At 41.9% G+C, this 17,374-nt stretch overlaps 1 protein-coding gene across 2 annotated transcripts in view; it reads right to left on the reverse strand.

The window, feature by feature from the left end:
- Positions 1-491, reverse strand: part of epha4a (eph receptor A4a) — a 41,277-nt gene extending 40,786 nt beyond the window's left edge. For both annotated transcript variants that reach the window (XM_036596322.1, XM_036596323.1), the window contains exon 1: positions 250-491. In XM_036596322.1, the coding sequence (XP_036452215.1) occupies positions 250-337 (88 nt within the window). In that variant the 5' untranslated portion in view covers positions 338-491. The remainder of the gene's footprint in view (positions 1-249) is intronic.
- Positions 492-17,374: the final 16,883 nt, after the last annotated feature.

The following is a 17,374-nucleotide window of genomic DNA, read 5'->3' on the forward strand; positions in this document are numbered from 1 at the left end:
AACGTTAGCCAGCCAAACTGACAAAAATAACTACTTCAGACGCACTTACTTTCATCTTTCGCTCGTAAAAAGGCACCAATACGAATCTAACATCCACAATAATCATTTTTCTCTTCGGCAGAATAAAATAAAACATCTCGAGATGGGACTTTTCTTCCCGTGCGCGCGCAGCGTAAACATAAACACAAACACCAACAACTTCCAACGGTTATCCGTCGTTCGATTCGGCTTCATCTCCGCCGTGCTTACCTTCGTTCGGAGGATAAACCCGCGCACTTGATGCTCTCTTAAATATCCATAAAAGAGATATGAGCGCGATGGTGGCCGTCCGGGTCATTTTTTTTAAATATATATAAATTATTATTGTTATATTTTCCGTCTCGTGCCGTGCGTGTTTCTCTCCCCTTCGCTCCGCGAGCGGACCGAAGTTGTGTCTGTCTTTATCCCTGTGGAGTAAAGAGTGACGGCTCACACACGCGCGCGCACGCACACACACATAGGCACACACTGACGCTACACACACATACATTCGGCCAATGAGGGGGGCGGATCTGACAGCGAAGCCTTTTTTTCCCACCCGTATTCCAAACACCGTCCCAAGTCCCGCCCCGTTGCTAGGATTGGCTGCTCTCTTGTTGACCCACCTCCTGTCTACACTGTGATTGGTTAGCTCGTCCTCGTCAACAGGAGGACTGCCTGCAAGTGTGAATCTACTTTACTTTTTTCCTTCTTTTTTTTCAAATCCCTCTTTCTTTTTATATATTCTAATGATGCTTATTGTTGTTTCTCTTTCTTTTAATTAATTTATCTTCTATATTAATTCCTGATATAAAGTATTATTACTTTATATTTATGTCATGCAGTCATACCAGTTATCGTATAATATAATAAATTACATGCAAATTCTGCTTTTTTTTATTATTATTCTTTATGCGCATACCATAATTATGGAAAAAAAAATGACTAGCCAATCCACGTGCAGGAGGGCGGGGCTTGTCGGAATGCAGGTGGAGGAAAAAATAACAACGCGTGGTTTGTTTTAAAGCGTGGTTCTTTATTGCACTTTATATACAGGTAACCTTAAAAAGTGGTTCTTTAAGGGTTCTTTAGTCACTCTTTATAAATAAAACTGTCACCATTTGAATGCATAAACGGCTCTTTTCATGGTTAAATGCCTGCCAGCTGTGATGTGAACGTTGTATATATGGTTATTTAAAGAACCTTTTAAAATGTAATAGCAAAAAAGGGTTCTAGGTAGCAACAAAAAGGGTTCCGCTACTGTTACAAGCCAGAACCCTTGTGTGTAGGCAGCGAATGTGGATGGAAAACATGAAAAAGTGTTTATTTTAACATTTCATTCCACGAGTTTGCTCTATTTTCACGAACAGCTCAGCTCATTTGAAGGAGTAAAAGAGCTCAAAGCCTCTATTTTAGACACTGAAGTTAAAGTTTGACTTTTGCTACGCGTGAGAGCGACAGATAGAGAGAGAGAAAGAAGGTGACTTCATCATAAAAACTAATTCTGGATTTCTGTTTGTATTGTCAGTCGGTTTGGCTGGTAGACTGAATGTAAAAAGTGGACGTGACTGCTGCTGTTCTATGAGAGAGGTCTCAGTGCGCCCCCTGCCGTCCGCTTTAATATTTGGTCAGTATTCCTCACTACAACTAGTTTCCTTTGATATTAATCTCTTTTGTAATGCACAAGAAGTGAAGTACATTCACAGGACCGCGTGGTGGATCTTTCATTTATTAATATAAGGCATCAAAACTATAGCAAGCGTAACTGTAAATGGTGCCTCTGTGAGGCTATGTGCACTTTTGAAGGAGGAAAAGGGGCTAAACTGACCCTATTGTCCTCCTTTGAATCTCCTTCTTCCCTTCGTGGTCCACCCACGCTTAACGACCCTCGGCTGTCAATCAAGCATTGACGCCACGCCCACTTCCAGGCCTTTCTGTCACAGGAGTCCATCGATAGTAGCAGATGTTTACAGAGCGCAGATTCCACTGATATGTTCACTGATGTGCCTTCTGTCCACTGTCCAGTGTCCAGTGATTGAATGGTAACCGTCTTTGGTCCGAGGAGCTATTACAAGCCCTGGAATTGGCCATAAGGGAATATAGTAGCAGAACAATGCAAGAACATCAAGGCTAGTCCTGCTATGTGCTATAGGGTAGCCTGTTGGTCATATTATAAAGCTTTAAAATGTCTAATTTATAGTAGTTTGGAGTTTCACAGTAATTGAGAGACTTTATAATGCAATAATTGTGAGCAGGCTAAAGTAAATACTGCTTTTTGTTGGCTGTTTTGCCGTAATAGCACAGAGGTTGAACGCTCCTTGGTGTCAGAGCGAAGCACTAAAACATCAATACTTAAGCTGTGAAGTGTTCACACTGAACAAGACCCAGAATATCAATGAGAAACCGGACGATAGCTTAAAAAACACTGTCTTAAATGGATAAGTGTGCTTTGAAAGTGAGACTCTGCTAAGCGGGGTGCTACACCTTACCCCAGAGTCCTTACGAAAGGCTACAGATTCTAGCAAAATGTGTTGTGTTTATGTAAAGTCCAGCATCCGCTCAGGCTAACAAATAAGTGAGGACACGATCGTAGTTCCCTCAAACTTTTAGCATGCTACGTCCGTCCGAACGCAGCAGGCACTTCCTGGCAGCGTATAGGCCGGAGGAGAGTACGTATTGTTTTCGGTTTGGGCCCCATTTGGATCTTTTGGTTTAATGGCATTAGTTTGAGGAGCAGGTGACGTTTGGGGTTCGGTCTCCAAGGGCCGTAATCGTGACGCTTTGTGGCGCCGGCGTTGCTCCGCCACAACCATCTCAGCAGGCATAATGAAGCCGGGCAGAGCATCTGGCGTTCGGAGATGGCCGCCCGACATCGATTGTCACTCAAGGCGGCGAGGAGAATGGCGTTTTATTTTCTCGATGTGCACGAAAGACTGCGCAACCATAAAGGGCCAATTAGCCCTCGAGGAGGCGGTGGTTCGCCTTCGAAGAGCTTCACCAATGGCGTTGAGCCTAAGTCCACCAGGGCCTATTGATCGCCAGCGCCAGTGGGCGGGGAGCCACCACGGGCGGCGGTGACATCGGGGGGCACAGCTTTGCCTCGCGCCCGTTTGTCTTTGGTCATTTGTGTCACCGCTGTTTTTGATTGATTACCGTCGGATCATTTTCCATTCTCTTCCTAGATTCGCAGGTCACCTGACTGAATTCCCCATGCGGCGCCCCCCACATCCCGTTTTGTTCTCCGAGCCCCAGATGGCATCTGCCCACACATCTGTATTGTCCAGCGCTAACGCAGGCCTCCAGGTCTCCCAACAGAGCACCCGATAATCCTCAAGGGATGCGAAGGCAGCTTATAATTGGCACATCCTAACAAAAAGCCATCAGTTTCTCTTTTAGAACTTTACATACACCAGATCCTGTCCAAACACAACTTTCTAACGCTCATCCAAACCTTCCTCTGCTCCTGACTGTGTGATGGAAGCTCTTGAAATGGAGTGGAGGAGTGCTGTTAGAGGGGATGAATGCAGGCAGGGCAAATTGAAAGAACCCGCTCAGCAGTCTGGAGCTGTGTAGGTGGATGTGATGAAGGAACAAAGGATGTGATGGAGAGGTTTGCACGTTGAGCTACTGCTGGGAGGCAGCTAAAAATCTCTCCTAAACATACAAGGCTAGAAAACAGCACTGTTTTCAGCCTTATCTACAGGAAGGATGTCGATAGGCCTGCTTCCAACAAAGTGAAAAATGATCAACGTTATCCCTGTTTAATATGGTCTATCTTGAAAAGCACTTTGAAGATCTCAAATTAGAGCAAGATGTGGTTGTTTATGATGAAATGTGGTCGAATAGCTTAAAGCTAAACTGGAAATTGTGAAGAGAAGCTTCCAGTAACATGCTGTATCCAGTTGTAGATGAGTCACGGACCTGATTGTTTCTCCAAATGTTGTCGTAGTGAAGACGTCCACATCTAAGACAGAGCGCAGTGTTTTCCCCGAGAGCATATGAGTGGATGCAAAACTTGGCTAATCAAGCTCACAGCTATCCAGCTTGTTGTCTACGCTCATCTCCGCATCCCTGCGTGAAAGAGAAATCAATGGACAGCGTGGGAGCCGCTAATCACCCTCAACAAAGAGTCTCTGAAGTTCTTTCTGTTACAGCATCAGATACGCTGCAATCAATGAAAAACAGACGCTTGTGCCTGGCTAAAGCATTTCTGATCTTTCTGATTTCTCTGATCTTGCTAATATCTCCTGCATTGAGTTTTAGCAAGAACTCCATTCCAAAAAACCAACAGACGGTGGCATAACAGTTCTGAAATTGAATATTTGAGGAAAGACTTCATCCCAGAAAAGCAAATAAGAGCAAAAGTAGAAGTTAGCATCATGCAAATATGCTAACTAGCCCCCCAGAGGCAGTCACTGCTAGCACTGGTAGCATTTCAAAAGTAAACAATAACTTCATGTTGGTTTCCTTTCTTTCCTTCAGCAAATCTCAGACTGCAAACATCTCACGGTGGTGTGGAGTGAGAACCAGGCCAGGTCTGGGTGAAGGTTGGGGGGGGGGTTGGAGTAGCATGGCTTGTCTTTGCTAATTCCTAGCCTCTTCAAAGTCTTTGTGGACTGTAAATAACAGCCTGGTGCTAGCCCTCAGCGCCTCAGCAGTAAAGCTGACTTCAGATGTGGCCTGGGCCGCTGTTTGGTAACGCTACAGAGGATCTGTAATGGCGCGGAGTGTCCCACAACACTGCGAAAGCGAGCGGAGTCATTAGAATGGGGAAGACATCACCGCCTGTCCCACAGCACCGCAGCAGCTGTCACGACTCAGCTCGACTGAACACCGGCTCAGGCAGGGCAGAGAGAGGCAGAGTGAAAGAGGGAGAGTCAACCGCAACTGTGAAACACATTATGATCCCCTGCTCTTTCCAACAACCTACCGTAACCCCTAGCCCTGTGACTTAGCGCTAGCTTCTCCTTCGTGTATACGAACAGATATCTATGGGCTGAGTGGGCCTGTGGCTTGAGAGCTCCGAGGTTTGCTCTTTGGCACCGAGTGGTGAGATTTGCCGTGTCAACAGAGGCTGCGAACGGCAGCAGGTGCTGGCAGTAAGGCAAGAAGACGGGGGGGCCATTTTGTTGTTTCATTTGTTCAGTCGCTCCTGTGCCAATTGAGCACAACTTGGCTTCAAACACACGCACAAAACAAACAAAGGCATATGTGGATCTGAACTCAGATGTAAGAAGAAGGACAGCGCTGTGCAAAAGTCAGAGACCACCCTTCATTTACTTGTATGGCTATTTGGTTGTCAGCCTGGTTATCCATCTTTCAGCGTCAGGACAAAAGCAGAAACAGAAAATTACGCAAAAAATCTCAAAAAACAAACATAATCGTCCTTCTTTTGCCTCCATTCCATTCTTCTTGGGAAGTTTCTCAAAGAAATCTGCAGGGATATTTTTCCACACCTCCAAAGTTCAGTCCCAGAAGTTGGTTGCATTTTTCACTTCTCATGATCCAAGGAATCCAAAACACATCCAGTTATGTTGAAGTGAACTCCATTCTTCTTTTTTGTCTTGTTATCTATTTCCTTAACAGCTTCATGACAGTTATACATCCTTTCACACTTATAGCATTGAGTTGTCTTCTCACAGTGGAAGGACTGACAGAAACACCTGGCTTTTTTTCAGATCTGAAGCGAGACTGGAGCTTGATTTTCCCTCATGATGACAGTTTTGGTTGTCTACCAAGCCTTGCATGGTTGTTAGGAGACCCACTGTCTCTTAAACTTTTTTGAACTCCTGATTTTTGACTTAATTTGCTTATTTTGCAAATGAATTATCTTGTATCCAATCTCCTCAAAAGTAATCCTGAAAATGAATAACTTGTTCTTAATGGCCGTTTTGGACTGGAAATTCAGTAAATGAAGGATGGTCTCTGACTTTTACACACTACACACACACAGACAGTAACAGAACACTTGTGGAAAAGCAGCCAGGTAGCTGGCTGCGCGCTGCCAAAGCGCTAATAAATCATCAGCCGAGGGGAGCGCTGAGGTCTGGAGACAGCACTTGACTGGATCTTGGAGCGTCAGACCCCTGGTTAGATATGTAAATATCGCCAGGAGGCATAAAGAATTCCGTACACGTCGCCTTCCCTCCATCTGTTCCTCTTGGCATATTGATTTCTGATGCAGGCCCCGGGACATGGAAAACGCGTGGCTTTCCAAGACGCCGGTTCAAGTTGCCAGAAATCACAATCGTTACGTCCTGAGAACCCTTCCATGTTCCGTTCTATCAGCTCCCACAACTTTACTGGGGACCGCATGAGCCTAGCCTAGAGAATCTCAAAGAGCTAATATGTTTGTTTTATCTCAGCTGAGCGGTTTCAGTTATTGATTTTAAGCCCTTGAAATAGAGCGAGAGAATCCTTGGATTTGAGAAAGCGCGTTTGTTGTCTCAGCCGGGCCTCGTGGCTGTGGCTCCTGCGCCCACTCCATCTTGAATGAATGAGAAATCCATGAGCTGTCTGAACTCCTTTAATTAAGAAGCAGAGGAGAGGCAGCGATCATTACAGATGCCGGAGGATCGCTAAGCTGCCAGGAACACGTGTGATCAGAGCGCCTTTAATCACCGGAGGTGTAAAGTGAGCCGTGTTTAAGGTAATAACAGGATGATGACACAATATTACAGCAAAACTGGAGTCGTTTTACACAGGCTGTGGTTCTGGTACAGTGAGCGAAGCAATTATGAAAGCAGGAATAGTGCCAGCTTCTGCTTAGATAAATGGGTTTGGCTGATTTTAGAGGGCAAAAAAGGCAGCTAAAAGGAATAGCTCAATGAAAAAACAAATGTACACAGTTTTCACCCTTACCCCAAATATAGTCAATCAGCAAAGACGTGTTTGGTGTTTGAAGTTCGTTCATTTTTCTTAGATTTTTTTTTTTCTTGCCAATTTAGTTGAGGCCTATTTCCAGTCACTAGCACTTATTACATGATGCTACCGAGTAGGGAGGGTGAGAAATGAAACTGCCACTAACAGAGCATCAGCATGTTTAGAAGAGAATGCTAACTGCAATTCTCTCACATCAGCTAACAAGCGGCTACATTGGCTAGCATTGCACAGTAGAGGAGAGACTGGGCCATCTTAACCTCCCAGGGAGAGTGAGGGGTCAATCTCATGATCTCCTGGTTATAGGGCCAATGCTTAGGCCAGGGGTGTCAAACTGGGTTCCTTCTGGGACACAGCTCTGCAGAGATGAGCATTTTCCCATTTATAATGTTATAAATTCAACTCATGAAGTCTTGTTTGTGAGCTGATGAGTTGAATCAGGTGAGGTTGACCAAAAAGGAACCCAGTTTGACACCCCTGGGTTTGACAACTGGGAGCCCTGACGTTTGCTTCTAGCATTTTGCACTGGAGCTACAAGGCTAAGCTAGCTGACAAGTAATGCAAGCTGCTGCCTCACCAATTAGCATCATGCAAACCACATGTCTGCATCATACGCTTGCCAAAACCTGCATCCAGTTATTAACTGACCTATAAAATGGACAAATATAGACCATAAACCAACATTTTTTATACTCTATATAGTTTGCCCAAGAATGCATATGTACATATTTGCATGTTCATGATCACGTTAGAGCGACGAAACGGGTGATAACAGTTTCGCCGGTGGTCTTGATCTTGTCTGCCTTTGAGCGGCCCACCCGTCCACACTGGGAGGTCACCCGCTGACCTCTGTGGCTCCAGCTCCTCGCTCTCAGGCCCCACAAAGCCCACTGTTTCTCTTTTCAGCAGTATGACCCAGCCTGGTGATGGCGTAAAAATTTGGGCCTCCTGGAAGTCTGATAAGACCTGTCTCTAAAAATACCACTCAGCGGTCTCTAGAGGCTGTCTGTCCTGAGGGCTCAGTGCACCTAGAGAAAAACCATCCACCAAACCTGTCAAAGCTACTGGGCCTGAGCTTTATCCACATGGTCATTCACATGGTCAACGTTTCCATTATGGTTACTCGCAGGCCCAAGTCACAAACAAACCAGAGAGTTCTCCCATACAAGCAACACCACACTAACGCTCATGGTGATTATATACGTCGGCCTCATAAAGGTCTGTCAACGTTTGACCCGAATCCGGTCCGAATGGACGTTTCTGGAATATTCGCCCCACTTTCTACTTGACCGCAGCAATTTTCTGGAGGAATGCCGACCTTCTACACTGGCTCTCCTGGATTCCACCCTTTTTCTCATGCTCTCTTTCTCTTTCTGTCTCTCCCGTGCTTTCTTAAAAAGTTCAGCTTCCATTTAATTGCTCTAATGTTTCTCCTATCCGGCCTCCCTGTGTGAAACCTGAGCCTGTCCGTAGCCCATTTGCTCCGTGCTCCTTCCCTTACCTCCCAGTATCTCCAATTAGGTGCCATTAGCAAGAACCCATTAAAATTCTTTGCTCCAATTTTGAGTGAACACTTCTCAGTCAAAGGCCCACTTTGGCCGGCCGAGCTACGTGGCATGTATCGGCAGAGATAGGGTTGGATATCATGGCAGAAGCCTTGACGCCTGCATGAATTGTACTCCATATCCATCTGGAACAGTGTCCTTGATAGTAGGCTTGCTGTAGGTCAGTGGTCTGTTCAGTTGAATTTAATTTGCATAGTGCTTTTTATCAAGATTGTCACAAGGGACTGGATTGTGTCAAAGGTAACACTATGCTTAACACAGTAAATGCTGTGTCTTGATCTTTTAACACATTTTCTTAAATTGACAAGTTATTAACACAATTGCAAAATGCATGAAGAAACATCTAAGCCAAATTTTATTTTATTTATTTATTTATTTTTTTTACATTTGTACTGTAAAAAACATTGAAAATATACAGACTGAAACAATTTGAATAAATAATCTGGCTTATTAGATTTCTGTTGCTAATATTTCAGTATTTGCCCTCTCGAAGAAAATCTTGTTTTTCTAAAGCCAGATATCAAACATTTTCAAAAGTCATTCTGGAATTTGTGAGTTGCAAGGCTCACCTACACAAAACAAATGTGATTAATCACATTTTATTATTTTAATTGTTTGACAGCGCTAATAAAAATCTCTGGGGTTGTAGCAGTAAAACCATAGTGCAGATTAATGCGCTACACTTTAAAAATGAGTCTACTCCACTTAAAATTATATATAGAACTGATTACACTTAGCAGTTAACTCAATATGAGGACACTACAGGTCCCCTAACTTCTTAGTTCAGTCAAAAAATTTTCTTAACTTTTTAATTCAGCTTCTCAGAATTGCTGGGACTCTTTCCATCACATAGTTCCACCAGACATTTTCTCCTCTTGTGTACCAACTTATGGATGGCTATGGCATCACTGGCGTTCAAACTCATGCTCCACTGTTGGGGTGAAGGCTTAGTATTAGTAATCTTGGGGACACCTAAAGTCACTTAAATAGCCAGGGCCTACTGGTGGGCCCAAAGCCCAAAGAACAGCTCTGCCAGTTTGCATTAAAGGCCCTGTAGTTACTTCATAATGAGCCTTAATATGCAGTAAGCCTGGAATTATAAGGGGTAAGGGGTTATTACACTGTGAAAAATTTTATTGTTTTAACTTCGAAAAGTATCATAGTCATGTGGTGTAACTGTCTAATAATCTAATAATTCATCCCAACTTTGTCCATATTTGGAAGCCCCAGAGGAGAAAATGGCAAAAAAGAAGAAATTCAGTAAAGATACAAATTCTATACCATTTATATAGAGACCTTTGACAAAACTAAGAAGTTTGAATTGGGTGTTCTTAAGTTTTGTAATCACTTTAAGCCGATTTCTCATTTTTTTACCCTGGGTACTTTGCTATCCACAGCCTTGAACTGGATACCAGCATGCGAAAGAACATATTGTGGTGTGTTTGCACTCTCTCCCATGATCAAGAAGTCAAATATTTCCACTTTTCTCTCACGTTAAGCAGCCCTCATGTGCACACACATGGACACACACATGCACCCTTCCTCCCCGCCGGCTAGGAGTATGTACTTTAATACCCATCTGTCTCGCTTGTTTGAATTGTGCGGGTGATGAATGATATTTATTCAGTGCTGGACCTTGAGGTAGCCACATTCTAGCGGTCATTAATAACGATGATGGCATGCCCGAGTCACGGAGGGGCTGGTGATTTGGGGCTGGGTGTGTGTGGACCTGTGGTTTTTCAGTGGGTTTTTTTGGGGGGCTGACCATTTCCACTGTTTCACGTCTAATCCACATTGGTGTCTGATACCTTGATTTCCCCCCGGATAGAAAGCTCTAGTCGGGACAAAGAGAGGGACGCTGCTGGGTTGCTTTGTCTCAGCCAGAGCTCACTGAGGGGGGGACTGCAAGGGGAGGTGGGGAATAGGGGTAGGAGAGGTGGTCTTTCAGCCATCCACCCACTCCCTGTCCAAGCTTTTCCTAAGGGAAAGACAAGGAAAGGGAGGCTACCAAAAGGAAGGCTTTCCCCCCCTGTGGTTCTGCCATGAAGTGTGTGGGAGTACAGGACCTGGGAGAAACCAGCGCCAGCCTCCGAGCTTTCAGCACAGTCGCCTCTTGTTTTTCTCCCACAACTGTTTGAGTGACCCCTGCTTAGCCTTGAGTTAATGGGCAACCAGAGAGCAAGAGAGCTAAACCTACACCAGGTTTAGTGCACTGTCATCATATAGGCCTATGGTGCACCAGCAGATACACGCAACTCAGTACAGTTCAGTTTTTATTTTATATACAGCACGTTTTACAATGTCCCAAAGTAGCTTTTCGGAAATGCAGGTCTAGCCCTCTAATGAGCATCACCGAGGGTGAGAGTGCCAGGAGAAACTCCTTAAGGGCGCTTTCAGATGATAAGCTGCAAAAACACTTTGCGCTGGTGATGCCATTATGTGCCTATAGAGCAGGAGTCCAGCAGACGCTGTAGCTGTAGTGATAGTATAGAATGTATATACACACATGTACTGTCAATCTATATAGACCGAAAACCTATCAACATTTATATTAACTTTAATTACCATCTCATCTCATGAGCCGTCATGTATTGTGTTCATATCATATTTATATATTTATTGATACTATCCTCGTCATCGCATTACCCAATATAAGCTCTATAAAATTAGCTACTACTACTATTACTACTACTTCTACTACTCCTAATACTACTACTTTAGTACTAGTACAACTATTTTACTACTATTACTACTAATTCTACTAGTACAACTACTACTACTTCAGTACTAGTACTACTATTTCTACTACTATTACTACTACTTCTACTACTACTCTAGTACTAGTATTACTAATCAATACTACCAGTACCACTATTACTTTAGTACTAGTTTTACTACTTCTAGAACTAGTATTACTACTATTTCTACTACTACTAGTACTACTATTTTTACTACTATTACTACTACTACTTCTTCTACTACTACTCAAAACTACTAGTTCTACTACTACTCTAGAACTAGTATTATTAATCAATACTACCAGTACCACTATTACTTTAGTACTAGTTTTACGTCTTCTAGAACTAGTATTACTACTATTTCTACTACTACTACAATTACTACTACTACTTTAGAACTAGTATTACTAATTCTACTACAACTATTACTACTACCACTACTACTTCTACTTCTATCACTACTAATTCTACTACTACTTCTGTTACTACTACTTTAAATTCTACTACTATTAGGCCTACTATTACTACTACTTCTGTTATAACTATTACTACTACTATTATATGTACTGTTACACCTATGTCTGTTACTACTACTACTGCCACTACAATTTGTCCTACTTCTTCAATTATCACTATTTTTACTATACAAATATTGCTACTACTACTACAAAAGCTTATATAACTATTATACTACTACTTCTATTACTACCTCAATTACTACTACTACTACTACTACTATTTCTACTAGTGCAATTACAACTACTACTACTTCATCTATTACTACTAGTAGTACTATTACTCTGTACTACTTCCACTGCTTCTATTACTGCTACTATTACTACTACTGGTACTGATATTTCTTTTACTATTACCACTACTACTTCTACTAGTGATACTACTGCTACTATTACGTTTACTACTCCTACTGCTGCAACAAAACAATAATAATAATAATAATAATAATAATACATGTTAATTGTTAGGCCTTTTATTATTATTTTTATTATCATTATCATTATTATTATTACAAGTGGTTTTGGTGTGTGGTGACAGAAGAATTGCTAATAAACACTCACTAAGGTGCTGAAATGAATGTGTATGTTACATTGTTATAATTTAACCTTGGGCAAAAAATAGGTGACACATATTTCCCTGCATTTTTTCTAACCGGCCCCCCTTGGAGAAGACCACCTGGCTAGTGGCCTCCAGGTAATTTGAGTTTAAGACCCCTGCTATGGAGAGAACTGTGCCGCTGCACCTTGACACTGAGCTACCTTGATTGCTCGGATCGGCCGTTTTTATGCTCTGTTTTGCCATTTTGCTGCCTTGCTTCTGCGCTCAAAGTTCAGTCAAATTAACCTTTGATCCAGTTCGCCACCGACTGTTGTGTATCACGTTTGATTGGCAAGACAATAAAAGTTTCATGAACCTGTATCATAGCATAGCAACAACAGCCAGAGCTTTTTTTTTTCTTTCAGACTGAGATACACAAATCTGCAGTGAAAGCGTACTGATTATAGGACTGTTCAGAGCCAGCATTGAGTAAAGCATGTGCCCAACTTCATGGAGAGTGAAGTGCAAAATCATTCGAAAGCACCCTAAGAGCATGAAGCACTGTAAAGAACCAAGAATCAATTTGAAAGACTCTCTAAAAGCTTAAGGAAGAAACTCTGAGAGGAACCAACACTCAAAGATGAGCCAATCTCTGCTCCGGATAGTGCGGTTATAGTACAAGTCGGACAAGTTTAAGTGAGATTAAACAGAGATACTTGGATATATCAGAGATCTGTGAGACAAGCCAGACCTTGAAAGTCTATCGAACACAAATGCTGCACCACAGATGCACACGAGGCGTAGGCCCGGAAAGCAGAAAGCAAACTTTTGCCGCTAAAAGGTTGCATGGTTGGCCAAAACACACACTAAAAGACACACAAACGCAAGCCCGTCCCCTCCATCCCGCCGTTCCGGCCGGGAAAACAGCAAGCACTTCCATTTCGAACGGAGTTGGCAGCGCAAGCGCTTTTCGGAATGTGGTCTGAGGGGAGCACGCAAACCACAGCGTTGCCTATCCAAAACAAACCAACACACATACACGGACACACATGGCAACTGCAGAGAATGCTCACTTTTGCAGGCCTGCCTGTCACATCGCCCAGAGCCCACTCTCACAGCGACGCAAAGTGGGAGCGATCTGAAGCAGATCAGATCTTTCAGCTCCGTCAGGCTCATGTCAAACCCCCCGCATGTTTCGGGACGTAGTCGTTCTCCTCAGCCTGAGATTAGACTTTACAAAAACCCGGCCCCAAAATAGCTCTCTTGTCAGGAGCACAGTTGAAGATTGCTATGGTCACTTTGCTCCTGACAGCATGAACAGCAACGGGACTGCCAGCTCTCTTTAAAGGGGAATTCCAGTCACTTTTCAAAAAAGAGATGCAAACAAAATCAGTCATAGTGGTTGGAAATGAAATGAGTCAGGCTTGTTCACAGTGGTGGTGATAGGAATCAGACGTCTGAAGCGTTTAATGCCTCTCACAGACAGTTATGACATGAACGGATACCATTTCATGCCTGAGATATTGTTTTATGATAGTTTTGGGATAACGTTTGGGCCTAAGACGTCGAGAGGTACATGCAGGCTGTTATAGGTCAAAATAGTACCACTATTTTGCCACTGACATTATATATACTAACATTCAAAAGGGGTCATTTTAATGATTGTTATCCAGCAATAATTTATATAGATTTATGATAAACTAGGCACTAAAATGTATGCTGATAGTTTAGTCGTAATAGTCTGTTGGGAACAATAAGAAATTATGACATGGTGCAAGAAATAGTCTATGTTATTTAACAATAAACTGTAATTAGCTATTTGTTGGTCATTTCTTGTCATGAAAATACTATGAACATCTATTGATCAGTGCGATTCTGTCACCACTTTTCAAATATCAGGCACATTTTAATGCTCACTTCCTGTATATTTGCTTAATTTAAATGTGGCTTGTGTAAAAGTTGTGGCATATTTTATATTTTATATTCTTTGCAATTTTAAATTGAGCAAATGGACAGTAATTGTGCATTAAAGCATATCATTTTACCAGGCATACCCAAACTTTTGCATTTTGCATTGAAGACTGTATATTAAAACAACCTGTTTCACTCTAAGGGATAAAGACAGGTTGGAAAAACGGTCACGTAAAATTGAATTACGACTATTTTTGATTCACTAAGCCCAACAAATGTCATGGGAGGACCTCAGGAGGCATAAAATAGAAGAAAAATGAAGGATATAGGCCTTTAAACGAGCCCACAAAAGCAAAAAATCATAACCTCAGAATGAGTACACTTTGTCCAATTATGACACTTTTTAAGATTAAAATGTGAACGACAGTAAAAACAGTTTACAACCACAAATCCAAGCCAGCTTCGTTTAGAGAAAGTGGCCCAGAATGGATTGCGGAATACAAAGAGGTCAGCTAACACCACCGCCGTCCATGACAATGCAGGCGCATCTGCGGTAAACAAACATGACTTACGGCCAGATTAGTGGCCCCATTCAAAGTCAATGCAATCTGACCGCAATCAACACTGGAGTAACGCCGCTATTCGGATGGCTGCATGTCATTGAGGTTTAGGGCTTGTAGTTTAGTTGGAATTCAGACCGTGAGCCATTGACAAACAGACAGACTGCATGACAAGTAGACCTCCCCAATGCTGTTTCCTCCGCTTATGTGGAGGCTATTTACTGCGTCTGCAGCTGTGTGGAGTTCCTCGCAATCTCACACACACACACACACACACACACAGTCTTCCAGAGCTCCTTTAGGAGCTTCACAATCACACAGTGCTCATGTACGAACGTATTCTCTGCACACAGCAATGATAAGGCCTCTCTCTCTCCCACTTGCTCTCTCGCTCCTGCTCTCTATCTCTCTCTCTTTTTCCTCTGTTCCTCTTTCTTGTTCTCTTTCTCTGGCTTTCTTTGACTATCTGCCTCTCTTTGTCTCAGTTTTTCTCCCTCTCCTTCGCTTCTGTAGCTGTCTATCACTTTCAGACTCTCACACAAACACACGGTGAGGTAGTGAAAAGCCCGAGCAGCCGCCCACTCTCCGAGTGCTGGGGGGAGGAAGTGACAGGGAGCTGTGGAATTCCCGCTGTGTATCTCACACTTAGCACGCACGTGTGTGAGGCTACTCCTTTCTCACACACACACACACACACACACACACACTCTTACAGTGACAAACACATTTTTGTTGTTATACAGTACCATATATATATATATATATATATATATATATGTGTGTGTGTGTGTGTGTGTGTGTGTGCATAGAATTGTGTAGATAGATAGATAGATAGGCAATATTACATTGGAACGAAATGTCGTTCTTCAGGCCCCATGGTGCAAGAAACAACAGCAGCACATTACACTAGAGTGCAGATACATGACATAAAATGAGTGCAGAATGTATGAGTATGTACCTATTACCCAATAATAATAATGCAATAATGCAATAATAATATATGCCATATTCATTATATATTACATTACTGTCAAGACACAATGTTCTATTTATCTAATAATAATGTGTACATATCTCACAACCTTGTATCTTGTTAAAAAACATATCCTGAACCTGATGCAATTAATTGACGTTTACATTCATTTAAAGTCATTTTGGACCATTTCTATTGGTCCATTCTTCATGTAAAGGCATATGACATATATATATATATATATATATATATATATATATATATATATAATGAAGGGCTTAGTATTAAAATGCATTATAGGCCACTTTTATAGGCCATCAGTACCTAAAATTGCACAATTGCACTAAAAAATTGCACATATGAGTTGTATTATATTGGACTGTTTTGCAATTGTCATGATTAACAGGTTGTGGTCACTGTGACAAAACACAAAACCTTGTACCACCAAGAAGGTCATTTTACATAAGAAGGAAAAAAATCTTAATGCAAGTTAATGTAGAAATTATTTATTCCAAGTAATTTTGGACCATTTTTATTGGTCCATTCATCATGAAATTTTGCCACAATGTAAGGGCAGTTGGCGATTTCAAATGATGCCAAAATATTAAAAATGACAAAAATGGAGATACAAGATTTTGACCTGACAGTGATGATAGATAGATTGCAATGCATTGTATTATGTTGTATCATATTGTGCCTTTCAGCCAGGATAAGCAGTGTGTGTGTGTGTGTGTGTGTGTGTGTATCATATTGTATTGCGTTGTATCGTGATTAGCACATTAGGTTGTGGCTGGTGTGTTCGCTTGGGCTAACGTATAGCTTTTGGCTAGACCGTTAGACTGGGAAGAGTGTAACTCCATTCATATTTCATTCATATAGTTCATATAGTGTACATTTACAATTCTGAATACTCTAATGAACTTAAAATGGAAACATTACAGCACATTTTTATTTTTATTTTTGTTGTATCAAAAATGTATAGTGAATCACATGTTCTTGTCCCATTTGTATTATATATATATATATATATAGCTGTTGTTGGAACAAAACCTCATATGTCCATTTTTGTCATTTTTCAGTTTTTGACAAAATTTGACAATGTCTGTTGCCCTTTACATTGTGTGTAAATTTCATGATGAATGGACTAAAAGAAACGACCCAAAATGACTTCGAAAAAAGTCTGGTTCCATTGACTTACATCTTAAGTAAAGGACAATTTTTCATTCTCCTGTAAAGTTATCATTTTGGAGATGTATAAACATAATCAATATGTATTTTCTATGCATAAATACCCATAGGCAACAATAATGTCTTATGTACATCTATCTATCTATCAATACACATATATGTCCCTATATGTGTATTGTAACTATGTAATAAGAATACACACACCACATACTCTCAGTGACACCAGCGCCCTCCGGAGTTCCCAGCATGTTCAATCGTAAAGCCACTGCCTGCAGTGTAACCTCATCACACTCCAGCTCGCTGTGAGTTCATCTACGTCGGCTGTAAATGAAATCCACTTTAAAGTGCGGACGGGCCGCTCACAGTACCAAGCACAAAGACTCTCGGTGATATATTGCACATACAGTATATCTCATTTATGGATTCCATAATCCCACATAAAGACGTACAGTGGTGATATGAAAACGGGGGCCATTAAGTGAAGGAGAA

Source organism: Colossoma macropomum, unplaced genomic scaffold (assembly GCF_904425465.1).
Source record: "Colossoma macropomum unplaced genomic scaffold, Colossoma_macropomum, whole genome shotgun sequence".
Lineage (NCBI taxonomy): Eukaryota > Metazoa > Chordata > Actinopteri > Characiformes > Serrasalmidae > Colossoma > Colossoma macropomum.